Raw genomic sequence first — 17,042 nt, 5'->3', positions numbered from 1 at the left:
TATAATTAAGCCAATTTAACCGTGAACGGGACATAATTTATACCTACTTAGAAAGAATCTACTACAAAATAGAAGATATCATTGAACTTATTAGTGCATACCCAAAAATTCAATTAAGATAACAATATCCAAAGCAGGGTCATGATCCCAAAAATAGTATAACCAATATAAATAATGGAAGAACCTGTACTTAATCTTCCACTGAAACGCAAAACAAACCATATCCCCAGAAGTCTCTGGCAGCAGAGGCGGATGGAGCGGCTCTCATAGGCAGGTTTCCAGCATACTAACGCCGTCGAAGGATTACCGCAAGCTGTGCAGACCAGTTCGGGGATCTTCAATGAGTGAGTTGTCTGGTTCTTCGAACACAGTACTGGTGATGGAGTAGGTGATCAGCTTAGAGTATTCACATATATCGCACTGGTGTTCTTGTGTTCTGGTAGGGAAAATTTCAGCTATATTCTAATAGATTCCTAGGATGTTGCGCTCAATCTCGTCTTTGATACTTGTTTCCATATTGCTAATGCAGTTACCCATTTTGCAAAGTTTCTCGGCTGAAGGATTACTATTAATAGGAGTAAATTTAACTGAAGAAACAAGAAAAAACCAAAGTTTCTTTAATTATACAAAAAGAGAAGACTACACAAAAGTATTAACAAATTCAATTAAGTCTGAATGAGATAGAATAATCTACTAAACAATTTTTATAGCCCTGAAGATAACTAAAACGGAATTATTTAAGTTAAATCTCCAAAATTTACATATTTGACGTAATAAACTAAATCATAACTGGTATTCTGAATCAGAGGCTCTCTGCTAGGTACTGCCGGTGTATAGGTTGACCAAGAAGTCCAATCTAAGCTTGCTGCTCTAAAACATCCCATATCTCATTCTATTATATTTATGCTCGTATCAATCTACGGGCTAATCTTCCCAGCTCTCTTGTGTTCTTTCATATGCTAAAGACGTATATATGAGGGTCTGGTGGGTTTCTGCATCGTTTAAATTGTGAATCACTGCTCATATATCTTAATCTATTTTATAAACTTCGATTTCTTGTGTAAATGACTCAAATTATTCGGTAAATTCTCTTTAGAGGCGTTCTATACAATTGACTATTTTGTTTATTATATATTTTATTTATAATAATATATTTGAAATTGTTTTGTTTAACTATACAAGATCAGTATACATAAATTTGTATGTTAACTGATTGAACAGTTAATATTATTAAATATAAATTTTTTGAGTAACTAGAAATTAAAGTTAATAGAAGAAATTTTGATATTATCATCAATATCGAAATTAATAAACCTTCAAATTACTTTTACAGATTATAATTGATATTCACCTTTTTACAAACTTAATGGACGCTTACATAGAAAATCGGTCTAAATCTAAACCACTGAGACTCTCAGTAGCCATTATAGCTGTCGTGATAGACGTTATCATCTGCATGGCTATAGGCGTTGCCATGATATTCTTTTATTTCCTCCTACTGGGACTTAGTAAGAGGAACATGCTTCTTTACGCGCCTTCCATTGCAACTGAAGTTGCAGTCCACCAAGTTTTCTTTTACCCCTGCGTTACAGGATATCCTAAAATCAAAGAATGGTGCTCCAGGCATTCACACCTTGTCGTCTTCTCTACCTATTTCTCGATCCTCGTCGTTACCGCTACCGTATCAATTTTCGTCCAATCATTCATTTTCGACTGCGTTTTCTACACGCGAGTCGATGCAGCAGGGCAAGTACTATTCACCCTTCCACCATACGGCGCGTTCATTGGCACGCACCAGGTCATCACCTTCGTCGTCATAACCTCCCATACGGTCCTCGCCAACTTCCACTTTTTGAAGGAAATGGACCCCTTCGCTGCCGGAGTTTGCGCAGAAATCTGGACCTGGGGCATTTGGGGAGTGTGGATTGGCAGGGCGCTGTCCCCCGTCTCAAACCTTGCCCAGATCGCTGGGTACATGCAGTGGATCCCAATCGTGAACCTCATGGGGCACGGGATCTTCCGGAACGCCGATTTCAGCGGCTTCCGCAGCGACATGTCGAAGTTCGGGATCCTTTTCGTTGGAATCCAGGTCCCTGTCGCACTTTGCACGCTAATCGGCTGGCTTTTCCACCGCTACGTCATTTTCCGCAGCCTGCCGAACGTGGGAGCGAACCCGCAGCTCGTGGGGCACTCGGTATGGGGCATGGCAGCGCTATCGTGGCTTCCGTTCCAAATCACCGGAAACAGGCTCGCGCCGATCTTCTACGACGAATTCTGCCTCACACCGCTGCGCAAAAATCGCTGGCTGCGCATGTTTGTGTGGATGCTGATTTTTATCGTTTTGGCAACGCCGCTTTTGATAGCATTTTACGTCTACTTTTAGTAGATTTTGTACAATATTCTGATCGTAAATGTGCTCAAATGCACTGATTATCAGGGCGGGGCGCTTACAACCGATTTGTCTGACTGGCCGACAAGGCCGGCATATTTCTTAGGGTTCGGTGTAGGAATTGCGTATGCTGTGTGGTTTGAGGCCCTGCATATTTCGAGGAGCTCTATGTTAAAAGAGTCACACGAACAGGATATTTAATCAATCTCCAGACCAGATATTGAGCAGAATGGCTTAGAGCCAACACAGGGTAACATATCCAAATATATACACCGCGCTTAGAACTGAGTGATCTTTACCATTATGTTACCAATGTGTTATTCTTTATTTTTGTTTGGTTATATGTTATTAATTAGGATGATTTACAAAAATATTACTAATATCGTATATATAAGTATTGAATTCTAATTATTCTAAAAGTTATTATTTACATTTGTGTTGTAATAAAAATATGGATTCAAGTTAATACAGAACGTTCAAAAATGGGCAATCTAAGCGTGGAAGACTACATGGAGGGAGAGTAAGAGTCGAGTGAAGTAGAGTTTGAAATAAAATTTATTATGCTTTATAAGACAGTTTTGGCTTTCTTTGACAGTTAAAAGCTCTTGTATCTAAAGTTCTACGCCATGGTTGGTGGAACTAATCAAAACACTAGCTTCTGCAACTTACTTACTACTGTAAGACGTATAAATAGCTTTTAACACCAATTTGATAGCTTTTAGCGCTACTAACTCTAACCAGGTCAAAATAAGTTTTCCTGAACTGAAAATAACCATATTTGCCAGAATTACTGGATAGTAGAATTTCAGTTCTCTATGCTAAACTGCAATCTACGTCTCATTATATCTACTAACTCATCTCACACACTCATGGGCACATGAAGCTCTTACATATACGATTCATTCAAATTGGTTGATTTTAACCCGAAAAAATATGTTGATTATTGTTATACGAAGGATAGCACAATCTTTCCATTAGCTCTATAGCCAATCACGGTTGTAGCAATGTTACTCATTCAATAATCTAAAATCCTGCGTAAGGACATAGAAATAAGAATACCTGCTTTTATGGTAGTCGCAGGGGCCGATTGGCTGTTGAAAAGAGTAATTTTCATTTTAATTAATATACACATATTACTATATAATTTAATCCAGCTTAGTCAGCAAGTTATCAAAATTGAGATGGAAGGTAAAAATTAATTATTGCAGTAACAATTTGCAGTGTCTGTCTAATAATTAATTGTGCCCCTTAAGACGACAAAACACGGAATGGGTGCATGTGAGAGACTAACACCAGCGTGCTGACATTAAATTATATTGAATGAGAGAAATATGATAAACATTAACTGTGTAATTAATTTATCACATATAATAGTAATATTTAATTTCTGGAGAATACTATTGGCTAAGTCGTACCAACAATTATTCCCTGACGTGGGGCTGATACGAAATAATGAATGAACTTAGTTTAGGTAATTTTTGCAGATAATATTGAAAAAAATATCGACGTGATGTAATATTAATCTTGTGCCAGCTGTTTGCTGAAATATCTGAATACAGTTAGTTCGCAGTAATCAATGTAAAGGGTGATGAGTAGTTTATACATGCCGATTTAACTAATATAGTGATAATATGATAGTGTACAATGAATTAATTAGATAAATATGTAATAGCAACTAAGTTATAGTTACAGTAGTTTCTGTCCGCAAAATATGAATTTACTATATTGTAGCTATCTGGTAATTAAAGAGTATACGCATAAACTTCACAAGGTTTAATTATCTGAGGCACAACTTTTACTAAATATCTCAATTTCTTTAAATTAATTACTAATATTTTCATCTCAATTGTTTTCACTTAATGTTGATAAACTGACTTCTTTTTACGGTTATTGTATTTTATCTATTATTGTGATCCGAAAGTAATTTGTTATTATCAGATATGCACTCAAATTATGCAAATATTGTTTTTATTTGTTTTATATATAATTTATTAATGGTATTAGTTATATTAATATAGTTTTTCTGTTCAAGTAAGAATACGTAATCTATAGCAGTTAGTATTATATTATTTTTTATTTTTTTGCATTTATCTTCAGCAATATAATCAACTAATAGAAAGTATTTTTTTAAACTGTATCTTTATTAAAACTCCAATAATGGCTGAAAAGTGCGATAACGCTGAAAAAGTTTGCCCATCTATGAAGGCATGTCCCGCTGCGGCCACTGCTGATAATCTGCTAGACTGCGTCGACTGCACATCTGCTGCAGAACATTGTGTTGGATGCGCTATCGGTTCAGTAGATGTCTGCAGCGCATGCGCTCCTAACTTTTTCTTGGATCCAGATACATCTTGCAAGGCATGCTCCGCCAACTGCACTACTTGCGATTCTGCAGCTAAGTGCACGGTATGTGCCGATGGATATGAAGTTAAGGCTGATGCCTGTGTTGCCAAAGGTGCCATAGTAAACGCGTGCGACGACACAAAACCTTGTGCAGATACTAAGTTTTGCGAGATCAAGGCCACCGGAAACGTCTGCACTGATTGCTCTGCCACCTGCGGCAACTGCAGCAGCCTCACCAAGTGCACGACCTGCAAGGACACCGACGAGATGAATACCGATCAGACCTGCACCACCAAGTGCGCCGACCCAAAGGTAAACGAGGCCTGCACCGGTGCCGCCGGAGTCGCGTGCGGTGTGTCAGACCAGAAGACCGCCTGTAATTGCGGTGTTACCGCCAAGAACTGCCTCGCATGCCCCGTCGTTCCCGTACCCGCCCCAGGAACCTGCGACGACCCCCTGTGCACCTGTACCGATGAAGCTAAAGGAGCCTGCACCGGCTGCATTGACACTACTAACTACACTTTAGATTCAGCAAAGTGCAAACTTAACGCCCCCACCACCTGCGGCACCTGCCTGCCCGGGTACGTCCTCAAGGACGCCAAGTGCGAGGACTGCGCCTCCGGCTACTCCAAGGTCGGGAACTTCTGTTTTAATGACGTAGACCCATCCTCCGCCAACAAGCTATCCGGGGGCGCCGTGGCGGGCATCGTGATCGCGGTCCTGGTGGTGGTGGGCGCAGTGGGCGGCGGTCTGGCTTACTACTTCGTCAAGAAAGGTAAGCAGTGAGGGTATTCATATACGCCAGTGCGGAGCGTTCCGCGGGCAGCTTCAGAGCATGCATTGGCGCACACCAGCCCAGCGGGGGGCAGGGCGGCTCCCGTCTGGTGGCCTGGCGGGCGAGTATATTAGCCAATATACGTACTTTCAAAACCACTCCAAAAACGGTTTCAACAATTTGAGTGATTCGCGACAGGATAATTAGGTAGGCTATCGTGATTGTATTACTATAATAATACTCTGCAAACCACAACATTATGTTCGAATCTTTATACTTGCACTCTGCGTTGTGGTGTATATAAGTATCCGCGCATGTCCTAGGCGTGAAGTCGAATTCCCACTCCACCAAAATGCCAGAGACGTGCAAGACGGGATCTGATTGCCCAGACGGCTTTGTTTGTCCAGGAGAACTAACTGAAAATATATAGGACTGCTCCAAGTGTACGGTAGCCGGTTGTAAGACCTGCACTAAGGACGCTCTGGGCACCTGTACGGAATGCTTACCTAGGTTCATTTTAGATGGTAGCGCATGCAGCGCCTGTTCCGCGGGGTGCGGCACTTGCACTTCTAGCACCGTTTGCACAAACTGTGACGACGGTTTCATGTTGAAGGATACTGCGTGTACCGCCTGCTCCGCCGGCTGCAAGACCTGTACTGCCGCTGATACCTGCACAGTTTGTAACGAAGGTTTCGGACTTGCCACTGGCTCCTGCAAAGCGTGTCCGGCGAACTGTAAAGAATGTGATGCTGGTGAGACCTGCTCGGCGTGCTACGATGGATTCGTTATCAAGGGCACTAAATGCGACAAGCATGAGTGTGACACTGATACTTTATGTACTGATGGCAAGTTCTGCAACATTTTAACAACAGGGAACAGATGCACTGATTGTGAATCTAAATGCTAATCCTGCACCAGTGCTGATAAATGCACCACCTGCAAGGCTAGCAATGAGATGAACACCGATCAGACCTGCACCGCAACTTGTACTAATTTACCTGTAAATAAGGCGTGTATAAGTTCTGCTGCCGCTTCCTGTGGAACTACTGGGTAGCAGACCGCATGCAATTGTGGCGCTGCAGCCAAGAACTGCTTGACTTGCCCGGTCCCTCCGGTTCCAACTCCGGATGCCAACAACTGCGACGATAAGCTTTGCAAGTGCGATTCTAGTGCCATTGCGACATGTACTGGATGCGTTGATGAAAAAAATTATGCATTTTCTGCTGCTGCCTGCAAACCCAAGGCCCCCACCACCTGCTGCACCTGCCTCCCCGGCTACGTCCTCAAGGACGCTAAGTGCGAGGACTGTGCTTCCGGATTCGCCAAAGTAGGCGAATTCTGCTTCCTACCCGTGCAGGAGTCTTCATCCAACAAGCTCTCCGGAGGCGCCGTGGCTGGCATCGTGGTCGCGGTCCTGGTGGTAGCTGGCGCAGTGGGCGGCGGGCTCGCCTTCTACTTCATCAAGCGGGCGCGGAAGTGAGGGTATTCTAACATCATATACTTAGCCGATACAATACAGCAAGGGTTTCTAAAAATTGCATATTATATTATTACGACATTAAAGCAGATTCAGCTTTCCGTTTTATTTTAGATATATGGTAATATGAAATTATGTCCCCAGAATATCCAATATCCTAAAATATCCTTCCAAAGCAGTTTTTGGAGATATTACTATTTTTGCTTAGTATAGTAATATACACCTAATAAGGTAACAATACGTTTCAAAATTTTCGTATTTACTTTATATACCTATGTAAAAATATGATTCTGAGTAGGAGTTTCATATAAAAAATAACATTTTCATACCACCCCAAAATGACAGAAACTTGCACTTCGGGATCTCCTTGTCCTGCAGGCTTTGTTTGTCCTACGGAAGCTACGGATGAGACATAAGATTGCTTAAAATGCACTGCTGCAGATTGCTAGACCTGTACTAAGGACGCTCTAGCTACCTGCACAGCCTGCCAACCAGAGTTCTTCCTGGACACCGATAAGTGCACGGCCTGCTCCCCCGGGTGCAAGACCTGTTCCGCAGCTGAAACCTGCACAGTTTGCAATGATAGTTATGTAATGGACTCTAGTGCCTGCAAGGCGTGTCCAGCGAACTGTAAAACATGTAATAACGATGGTGAAACCTGCACAGTATGTAACGAAGACTTCATCTTCAAGGGCAGTTAATGCAGCAAGGATGAGTGTGACGCCGAGACTCCCTGCACGACTGGAAAGTTCTGCAATATTTTGGCATCAGGGAACAGATGCGATAATTGCGATACGAACTGTAAATCCTGCACTAGTGCCGATAGATGCACGGCTTGCAATCATGATTATGAGCTGAACACCGATTATACCTGCTCTAGAGATTGTAATCTTATAAATGTCAACGAGGCATGCGTTAGTACAAAAAATGTTCCATGTGGAGGTACAGAATAGCAGACTGCCTGCAATTGTGGAACTGCCAATAACTGCTTCACCTGCCCTGTCGTATAGCCCCCGAAGCCTACCCCAACAAATGCGCTAACAAGTTCTGCAGCTGCTAATCAGGATCCCCTAAAATCTGTACAGGCTGCATAGATAATGTAAACTTCACATTTTCTGACGGTAAATGCACCACCAAGGCCCCCAAAACCTGCGGCACCTGCCTGCCAGGCTATGTGCTTACAGAAGGCAAATGTGAGGAATGCAAAAGTAACTACACTAAGATAGGAGAGTTCTGTTTCAAGTCATCCGAGGAGGCCGCTCTTGGTGGTATCTCTGGCGGGGAGATCACGGTCATCACTATCGCAGCCTTGGTGGTTATATGCGGTGTGGGCAATTGTATTCTATTGTACTTCCTCAAGAAAGCTAGGAAGTAATAATTGAAGTGATTTAGTAGTTTTGGGAAACCTCAGATAAGCTAGAGTCCGTTAGCTCTAACGGGTTAATCAATTTTGTGTGGAGCCAACTAACAATAGTAGCTTACTAGTAGGCGCCATCAATATTTATATTTTGCTAATATAAGCTAATTGAACCTAATCTCAACACTAATCCGCTGGCTCAGAATATAGAAATGCTATTTCTTATATACGTACTATTATATATTTGAAGTTTTTGGTTTAGTAATTGTATACTATTTTTCTATTATTAATTATTATACCCTTCAATATAAACTTTTATTCCAAATTATTATTCATTACCTACTAATCAATATACACTAAAACCCATTATAACATTTTCCACCAGACTAGGCTCACCCTCTTAATCTACAAGAGTAAGGCTAGTTTACAGAATCAAATGGCCCCCCTTTTGCATCTCACCTGCTTCGACTCCCCGTCCGCCACTTTCACGGCTACCTTCTCAAGGACGCCAAGTGCGAGGACTGCGCTTCCGAATTCACCAAGGTCGGGTCCTTCTGCCTCCTACCTGCCCAGGAGTCTTCATCCAACAAGCTAGCCGGGGGCATCGTGATCGCGGTCCTGGCGGTGGCTGGCTCAGTGGGCGCGGAAGTGACCTAGTATTAGAATGAATGTTTCCACTTTTATCAAACTCCTTCAATAAAACTTAAATCTCTTTAACCAACCCTAATATATACTATAAGTGACTTTATAATTTTTACTCAAAATATCGCTAACCTAAATTGATTATTGCGAGAAAAATGCTTTGTTCTATCAATAATAGTTTTTGTTACTCCATTAGAATCATTTTCTAGGGAAACAGTAAAATTTAGTTTCGCTATGATAGCCTTTTATTTACAATAATAAGTATATTTAATATACACTTTTTACTATCTGAATTCTATTATTTTGCCCCTAAAAATATATTTTCGCAATTTTTAATATAGGCAAGCCTATAAATTTTATTGGTTATACATTATTACGAAAAACTAAATGCTCCACCTTTTGCAGTTTACCTGCTTCGACTCGGCCTCCTCCGTGCAGTACGACTACGCCTCGGCATCCGCCACTTTCACGGCGCAGCCACTGGCGCTACAGTCCGACATCTGCCGCTACCTGGACGGCCGGTTCGCGGTTCCCACCCTCACGTTGGGGCGAACGGTGTTCGTCGCCAGCAGCATCGCCTTCTCGGCCACGAGCCCGCTGGTGCTCCGCCTAGAGTGCCCCACCGCCCTCTGCACTGCCGCGTGCGCGCTGCCGCTGGACGCAGACAGCTGCCGCGCGTGCTAGCAAGGTCGGCAGTGGTCGTGCCAGGAGGCGGCCCTGGCCTCCATAGCGAGTATCCAGTTCGACTTCCACGCCGAGCAGGTCCAGATGGTGTTCTCGCCCGGCATCTACCTGGTGCAGTCGCTTGACGCGCGGAGCTGCCTGCTCGGCTACACCATTCACTACTTCCCCGAGAAGATAGTCTTCACCGGGGTCCCGTTCCTCTGCCAGCTGCAGCTTTCCGACGCCGTGAGGGCGCTGATGGCGCGCAAGCAGTGCAAGCCCCCGATAGGGAGCGTGCCCCAGGACTGCCCGTGGGTGCAGCTCGTCGTGAACGGAGAGGTGCTCAACGTGGCGCCGTACTACGAGGCCGACCTGCTGGGCCTCACGGTGGTCGAGGTGGACTGCGCGCACGTGCTGCCTGCGTTCCAGCCTAAGTGCGAGGAGGTGCTGGGCGTGGCGAACAGCAATCTGGAGAGCACGGTCCACTTCCAGCTCGCGGTTGCGGCGGAGAGGAATATCGGAAAGACCGCCGCAGTCGACATGCCGGTCGCCTCTGCGATCTACTTCACCGGTGAAGCGCTGGTAGAAGAGTTAGAAGGTGACGCGGATTGCTACTAGGTCATCTCACTGAGCGCCTTCCAGGACCATGTGAGCGTCACCTTCGCCGCCAACGCGGGTGCGGTGAACTGCCAGCAACACGTCTACGACCGCGCTCTGCTGCAGTTCCAGGGCGTCACGACGCAGTTTTACAAATTGAGCAACGAGGTGCCCAGCCTGCCAGAGTAAGATGGGAGCGTAATACTGAATACTACGAATGCGGAGAACGCCACCGAGTTCGGCGGGAACCTCACCATCGCGCTGGACGGCAGGCGGAGCGCCTAGTACCTCTATATCTAATATATCCAAAACGACATAGTGACCCTGGAAGAGTACTACAAGATAAACAATGCTCTGACAACGTACCGAAACATAACATTGTTCGTATTTGACACATAAATCTGTATTTCCGCCTAACCACTTCCTTGGGTAGTATAAATAACACATGATTCAATGATAATGATCCATATAGGTAACTATGAGTTTGCTTGGTAGTAATAATTATCAAATAGGGACGAACAATATTGCAACTCGATCACTAAATAAGAATCAGGCGCTATTTCAAATCTTCTAAAACAGTAAGACACTATATCCTATGTTAACATTGAATAAGAATATCTGCCTATTTTCATTATTAATGACGCCAGACTTACCTCAATATTCTGGAAGTAATTAGTAGTAATGTTCATTGGATAGTCTAGTTTTGCAGTTTTAATATTTTTAATTGCGCACATGCGCGCTAGAAATCATTCATAACCTGGGTAATAAACATAGTGATTTCGTGTAATTTGACCTATAAGTATCAACATTATATATAAAACTGCATGATATGTGTTAATATATTATCAAAATACGATGCATAATGAATTTTCATCTATAACCGCATGTTGGGATCTAACCTTGGATAAACATGCATTATCTAAAGTATTCAATTTTATTATATAAAAACAATATATAATAAAAATTAAATGTATAAATTTATTTCGGCAACGTGCTAAAAGCCTCAGGGGTGAACGAGGTAGATACTAGCGGACTACTAAATATTTATATAGGTACTGGACTCAATAAATCTTTACTAATCTATTTCCTCATAGAGACCACACCAAAAAACTCTGCATTAGTCAGCTGATTCATTGCTGTAGAATATGCTTGAATTAAAAATCAACATTAATATGTATATTATAAGATAATAGATAAATGTTTGTAAAAATCGTAAACTTTAAGCTTTTGCGTTTTATGTGGAAATTAAAATGATTCCAGTATGGATATAATACGCGATATAAAATAATTAATAAAATCCAGATATTACTCGTAGAATAATACCGCTCCGATTTTGCAATAAAGTGTCGTTGATGTCCAAAAGATACTTTTTAACTCTTTTTTCATCTTCACTGGTCGCACTTGCATATAGCAGCAAATAAATTATTTATTCCTCTCCACTTCTGCTAAAACTTAAATTCAAACTATAACAAAGTATACTTAGCATTGTTCACCAAATCGTTTTTTAGTTTACTCGATATTCCAGATTTACCGGCCCACCCTCAAAACTCTTCCCGTAAAATGCCAGGAGCTGGCTCAAGCGCCTCAGCCGCGGCTACCCAAACTGGGGGTGTCGCAAAACCGCCTAAGTTCATAAAGTGCGGCATTGCGAACTGTGAAACGTGCACGAACCTATAAGGCTGCGACAAATTCCAACATGGCTTCATACTATTCGAGAAAACCTGCGTGATATCTCACCCGCTCGCTGAGCCCCTGAAAAGCCTAGCTTCCTACAGAACCAGCCCAGGCTGCACCCTAGAATGCTACGATTGCCTCAGCGGCGTCTGCTTTCGCTGCAACAGAAACTATGAAATCAACACCGACAGGACTTGCACGAAAATCTGCCAGCACTTGGATTTGAACCAGGCCTGCGTAGACCAAACCGCCCAACGTTGCGGCGTTACGGGCCAGAAAATGCGCTGCAATTGCGGTGCGGCTGCATAGCACTGCATGACGTGCAAAATTTCAACAGCCGCGCCAATTTAATGTCAGACGTGCCTCCCTGGCTACGTGCTAGAAGGTGGCAGCTGCGAGCGTTGCGCCCAAACATTTGTCCGCTACGCATCGTACTGCATTCCCGAGGACCTGTGTCCCGGAACTGGATCGTAATCCACGCTTTCATGTAGCGAGATTGTGGTTATGTGTGTCATTATCCTAATTTGCTTAATTGGGGCAGCGATTAGCTGCGTCGAAAAAAGGTTGCAAACAGCGGCTAGTAGCAGGAAAACCATAATTTATACCCAACCATGGTAAGACTATGAGTGAAAATGAGGTTAAAGTTGCAGAAAATGAAATGCAAATATCTATAAACAATTCAATTAACACGAAATGGAAGCTGTAAATACAGTGCAGCTTAAGGTGCGAGCTGGTTGGGCTGACAATATGCGCTAATTTTTCGCCCGCAGTAGCTTCAACTACAATTAATTAGCCTGACAAAAAGTGCTAGACCGCTGACTAATAAAATTACCCTTGAATAGCGAAATAGCTAAAAATTACACCGAAGCTGTTCACACTCCACCTCATTTTCACCAAAACTCGAAATTCGCTTTCCCGCCCTCGCCTTATATCAGTTCGAGCAAACTGAAATCGCGCACACGACGCTTTTCGCACTTTAACTACCTCTCCTTAACTGATATAACGCTCAAAAAATTCCGCAAAAACGAAATCCTCTCCCTCTAAGTCGACCCCAAAAATCATTTTTACACACCCTGCGAATAGTCAAATTTTCACCTCTAGAACCGCGTAAACTGCACTCCTGACCGATATAACCCATACACTGCTTATTAGCATTAATATTTGCTAAACACGCTCAGCCAAAGCGATAACGAGCACCCGAAAATTTAACATGCTGGAAATCGCAGTTTGCGCAGTTCCTAGCAGGCCGAAACGCGATTTTCACGCGATTTGCAGCGCTTTAGCACGTCAAGTTTCTGGCTGAAACTGGAAATTATGAGTGCCAGAATGCGACGATTTCGCTGCGGGTTTCTCGCGTTTTGGAAGGGAAATTGAAGTTTTTAGTATGATATAACGGGCACCTCCGCAATTCGGTGAGACTGGAGATTTCAGGGCTGAGAAGACAGTATGATGCTAGATAGGCAAAATAAGGAATATTCGTATTCTCTGTCGGAACGGTTCAGCGCGTAACGGGTAATAGTGCAATGGTGTAATGCAGAGTAGTAGTTAATATGCATGATAATACAGGTTAAATGGTGAGAAATGTGCTTCTGAAGTTAAATTGTGGTGGTGGAGGGCGTATAAGGGGCGTTTGTGAGGCCAGCGGTTTCGGTTGTGGAAGATAAAATTAGATTACATGATAAAATAGGCAGTATTAAGAAAACGGGAGATGAGTTGTCAGTAGGTTTCGTCTGTCCAGGAGTGATAACCGGTAATGACTAAATATGTTTTAGGTGGACAGGGGCAGGCAGCTAGAGTGGTGTCAATAAGTGCGCAGGAATTAAGGCACATGAGGTATGGAACGCTGCTGGCGGGGCTGATGCCAAGAACTGCCTCGGTTGTCCCGTCGTTCCCGTACCAGATGTAGGAGCATGCACCGATTACCTGTGTACCTGTGATGATGGAGCTACAAATATATGACCGGTTGCATTGACGCTACCAACTCCACTTTAGATTCAGCAAAGTGCAAACTTAACGCCCCCACCACCTGCGGCACCTGCCTGCCCGGGTACGTCCTCAAGGACGCCAAGTGCGAGGACTGCGCCTCCGGCTACTCCAAGGTCGGGAACTTCTGTTTTAATGACGTAGACCCATCCTCCGCCAACAAGCTATCCGGGGGCGCCGTGGCGGGCATCGTGATCGCGGTCCTGGTGGTGGTGGGCGCAGTGGGCGGCGGTCTGGCTTACTACTTCGTCAAGAAAGGTAAGCAGTGAGGGTATTCATATACGCCAGTGCGGAGCGTTCCGCGGGCAGCTTCAGAGCATGCATTGGCGCACACCAGCCCAGCGGGGGGCAGGGCGGCTCCCGTCTGGTGGCCTGGCGGGCGAGTATATTAGCCAATATACGTACTTTCAAAACCACTCCAAAAACGGTTTCAACAATTTGAGTGATTCGCGACAGGATAATTAGGTAGGCTATCGTGATTGTATTACTATAATAATACTCTGCAAACCACAACATTATGTTCGAATCTTTATACTTGCACTCTGCGTTGTGGTGTATATAAGTATCCGCGCATGTCCTAGGCGTGAAGTCGAATTCCCACTCCACCAAAATGCCAGAGACGTGCAAGACGGGATCTGATTGCCCAGACGGCTTTGTTTGTCCAGGAGAACTAACTGAAAATATATAGGACTGCTCCAAGTGTACGGTAGCCGGTTGTAAGACCTGCACTAAGGACGCTCTGGGCACCTGTACGGAATGCTTACCTAGGTTCATTTTAGATGGTAGCGCATGCAGCGCCTGTTCCGCGGGGTGCGGCACTTGCACTTCTAGCACCGTTTGCACAAACTGTGACGACGGTTTCATGTTGAAGGATACTGCGTGTACCGCCTGCTCCGCCGGCTGCAAGACCTGTACTGCCGCTGATACCTGCACAGTTTGTAACGAAGGTTTCGGACTTGCCACTGGCTCCTGCAAAGCGTGTCCGGCGAACTGTAAAGAATGTGATGCTGGTGAGACCTGCTCGGCGTGCTACGATGGATTCGTTATCAAGGGCACTAAATGCGACAAGCATGAGTGTGACACTGATACTTTATGTACTGATGGCAAGTTCTGCAACATTTTAACAACAGGGAACAGATGCACTGATTGTGAATCTAAATGCTAATCCTGCACCAGTGCTGATAAATGCACCACCTGCAAGGCTAGCAATGAGATGAACACCGATCAGACCTGCACCGCAACTTGTACTAATTTACCTGTAAATAAGGCGTGTATAAGTTCTGCTGCCGCTTCCTGTGGAACTACTGGGTAGCAGACCGCATGCAATTGTGGCGCTGCAGCCAAGAACTGCTTGACTTGCCCGGTCCCTCCGGTTCCAACTCCGGATGCCAACAACTGCGACGATAAGCTTTGCAAGTGCGATTCTAGTGCCATTGCGACATGTACTGGATGCGTTGATGAAAAAAATTATGCATTTTCTGCTGCTGCCTGCAAACCCAAGGCCCCCACCACCTGCTGCACCTGCCTCCCCGGCTACGTCCTCAAGGACGCTAAGTGCGAGGACTGTGCTTCCGGATTCGCCAAAGTAGGCGAATTCTGCTTCCTACCCGTGCAGGAGTCTTCATCCAACAAGCTCTCCGGAGGCGCCGTGGCTGGCATCGTGGTCGCGGTCCTGGTGGTAGCTGGCGCAGTGGGCGGCGGGCTCGCCTTCTACTTCATCAAGCGGGCGCGGAAGTGAGGGTATTCTAACATCATATACTTAGCCGATACAATACAGCAAGGGTTTCTAAAAATTGCATATTATATTATTACGACATTAAAGCAGATTCAGCTTTCCGTTTTATTTTAGATATATGGTAATATGAAATTATGTCCCCAGAATATCCAATATCCTAAAATATCCTTCCAAAGCAGTTTTTGGAGATATTACTATTTTTGCTTAGTATAGTAATATACACCTAATAAGGTAACAATACGTTTCAAAATTTTCGTATTTACTTTATATACCTATGTAAAAATATGATTCTGAGTAGGAGTTTCATATAAAAAATAACATTTTCATACCACCCCAAAATGACAGAAACTTGCACTTCGGGATCTCCTTGTCCTGCAGGCTTTGTTTGTCCTACGGAAGCTACGGATGAGACATAAGATTGCTTAAAATGCACTGCTGCAGATTGCTAGACCTGTACTAAGGACGCTCTAGCTACCTGCACAGCCTGCCAACCAGAGTTCTTCCTGGACACCGATAAGTGCACGGCCTGCTCCCCCGGGTGCAAGACCTGTTCCGCAGCTGAAACCTGCACAGTTTGCAATGATAGTTATGTAATGGACTCTAGTGCCTGCAAGGCGTGTCCAGCGAACTGTAAAACATGTAATAACGATGGTGAAACCTGCACAGTATGTAACGAAGACTTCATCTTCAAGGGCAGTTAATGCAGCAAGGATGAGTGTGACGCCGAGACTCCCTGCACGACTGGAAAGTTCTGCAATATTTTGGCATCAGGGAACAGATGCGATAATTGCGATACGAACTGTAAATCCTGCACTAGTGCCGATAGATGCACGGCTTGCAATCATGATTATGAGCTGAACACCGATTATACCTGCTCTAGAGATTGTAATCTTATAAATGTCAACGAGGCATGCGTTAGTACAAAAAATGTTCCATGTGGAGGTACAGAATAGCAGACTGCCTGCAATTGTGGAACTGCCAATAACTGCTTCACCTGCCCTGTCGTATAGCCCCCGAAGCCTACCCCAACAAATGCGCTAACAAGTTCTGCAGCTGCTAATCAGGATCCCCTAAAATCTGTACAGGCTGCATAGATAATGTAAACTTCACATTTTCTGACGGTAAATGCACCACCAAGGCCCCCAAAACCTGCGGCACCTGCCTGCCAGGCTATGTGCTTACAGAAGGCAAATGTGAGGAATGCAAAAGTAACTACACTAAGATAGGAGAGTTCTGTTTCAAGTCATCCGAGGAGGCCGCTCTTGGTGGTATCTCTGGCGGGGAGATCACGGTCATCACTATCGCAGCCTTGGTGGTTATATGCGGTGTGGGCAATTGTATTCTATTGTACTTCCTCAAGAAAGCTAGGAAGTAATAATTGAAGTGATTTAGTAGTTTTGGGAAACC

At 44.1% G+C, this 17,042-nt stretch overlaps 11 protein-coding genes and 1 pseudogene across 11 annotated transcripts; 10 read left to right on the top strand and 2 right to left on the bottom strand. All coding sequences in view use genetic code 6, as the record gives it.

Moving 5' to 3' along the window:
* Positions 1 to 264: 264 nt before the first annotated feature.
* SS50377_26091 (uncharacterized protein) lies at positions 265 to 537 on the bottom strand (the record flags this gene model as incomplete). Its single annotated transcript, XM_067909909.1, has 1 exon — positions 265 to 537. One exon carries the CDS (start codon positions 535 to 537, stop codon positions 265 to 267), a length of 273 nt encoding a protein of 90 aa, XP_067762665.1.
* An 829-nt stretch (positions 538 to 1,366) lies between these two features.
* SS50377_26090 (Transmembrane domain-containing protein) lies at positions 1,367 to 2,677 on the top strand (the record flags this gene model as incomplete). The annotated part of the gene is made up of 1 exon (XM_067909908.1): positions 1,367 to 2,677. The coding sequence occupies one exon, from the start codon at positions 1,367 to 1,369 to the stop codon at positions 2,675 to 2,677; it is 1,311 nt and encodes a 436-aa protein (XP_067762664.1).
* Positions 2,678 to 2,871: 194 nt separating this feature from the next.
* SS50377_26089 (uncharacterized protein) lies at positions 2,872 to 3,150 on the top strand (the record flags this gene model as incomplete). Its single annotated transcript, XM_067909907.1, has 1 exon — positions 2,872 to 3,150. One exon carries the CDS (start codon positions 2,872 to 2,874, stop codon positions 3,148 to 3,150), a length of 279 nt encoding a protein of 92 aa, XP_067762663.1.
* Positions 3,151 to 3,750: 600 nt separating this feature from the next.
* On the bottom strand, positions 3,751 to 4,230 carry SS50377_26088 (uncharacterized protein; the record flags this gene model as incomplete). The annotated part of the gene is made up of 1 exon (XM_067909906.1): positions 3,751 to 4,230. The coding sequence occupies one exon, from the start codon at positions 4,228 to 4,230 to the stop codon at positions 3,751 to 3,753; it is 480 nt and encodes a 159-aa protein (XP_067762662.1).
* A 316-nt stretch (positions 4,231 to 4,546) lies between these two features.
* On the top strand, positions 4,547 to 5,518 carry SS50377_26087 (Cysteine-rich membrane protein 2; the record flags this gene model as incomplete). The annotated part of the gene is made up of 1 exon (XM_067909905.1): positions 4,547 to 5,518. One exon carries the CDS (start codon positions 4,547 to 4,549, stop codon positions 5,516 to 5,518), a length of 972 nt encoding a protein of 323 aa, XP_067762661.1.
* Positions 5,519 to 5,859: 341 nt separating this feature from the next.
* Positions 5,860 to 6,987, top strand: SS50377_26086 (Cysteine-rich membrane protein 1; the record flags this gene model as incomplete). Its single annotated transcript, XM_067909904.1, has 1 exon — positions 5,860 to 6,987. The coding sequence occupies one exon, from the start codon at positions 5,860 to 5,862 to the stop codon at positions 6,985 to 6,987; it is 1,128 nt and encodes a 375-aa protein (XP_067762660.1).
* A 335-nt stretch (positions 6,988 to 7,322) lies between these two features.
* On the top strand, positions 7,323 to 8,366 carry SS50377_26085 (Cysteine-rich protein; the record flags this gene model as incomplete). Its single annotated transcript, XM_067909903.1, has 1 exon — positions 7,323 to 8,366. One exon carries the CDS (start codon positions 7,323 to 7,325, stop codon positions 8,364 to 8,366), a length of 1,044 nt encoding a protein of 347 aa, XP_067762659.1.
* A 1,004-nt stretch (positions 8,367 to 9,370) lies between these two features.
* SS50377_26084 (uncharacterized protein) lies at positions 9,371 to 11,020 on the top strand (the record flags this gene model as incomplete). Its single annotated transcript, XM_067909902.1, has 1 exon — positions 9,371 to 11,020. The coding sequence occupies one exon, from the start codon at positions 9,371 to 9,373 to the stop codon at positions 11,018 to 11,020; it is 1,650 nt and encodes a 549-aa protein (XP_067762658.1).
* A 783-nt stretch (positions 11,021 to 11,803) lies between these two features.
* SS50377_26083 (Cysteine-rich membrane protein 2) lies at positions 11,804 to 12,547 on the top strand (the record flags this gene model as incomplete). Its single annotated transcript, XM_067909901.1, has 1 exon — positions 11,804 to 12,547. The coding sequence occupies one exon, from the start codon at positions 11,804 to 11,806 to the stop codon at positions 12,545 to 12,547; it is 744 nt and encodes a 247-aa protein (XP_067762657.1).
* A 1,325-nt stretch (positions 12,548 to 13,872) lies between these two features.
* On the top strand, positions 13,873 to 14,169 carry SS50377_26082 (Cysteine-rich membrane protein 2; annotated as a pseudogene).
* Positions 14,170 to 14,510: 341 nt separating this feature from the next.
* On the top strand, positions 14,511 to 15,638 carry SS50377_26081 (Cysteine-rich membrane protein 1; the record flags this gene model as incomplete). Its single annotated transcript, XM_067909900.1, has 1 exon — positions 14,511 to 15,638. One exon carries the CDS (start codon positions 14,511 to 14,513, stop codon positions 15,636 to 15,638), a length of 1,128 nt encoding a protein of 375 aa, XP_067762656.1.
* Positions 15,639 to 15,973: 335 nt separating this feature from the next.
* On the top strand, positions 15,974 to 17,017 carry SS50377_26080 (Cysteine-rich protein; the record flags this gene model as incomplete). The annotated part of the gene is made up of 1 exon (XM_067909899.1): positions 15,974 to 17,017. The coding sequence occupies one exon, from the start codon at positions 15,974 to 15,976 to the stop codon at positions 17,015 to 17,017; it is 1,044 nt and encodes a 347-aa protein (XP_067762655.1).
* Between the last annotated feature and the right edge of the window lie 25 nt (positions 17,018 to 17,042).

This window comes from Spironucleus salmonicida, chromosome 6, assembly GCF_000497125.1.
Source record: "Spironucleus salmonicida strain ATCC 50377 chromosome 6, whole genome shotgun sequence".
Taxonomy (NCBI): Eukaryota; Fornicata; order Diplomonadida; family Hexamitidae; genus Spironucleus; species Spironucleus salmonicida.
This window is presented reverse-complemented; position numbering and strand designations above follow the sequence as displayed.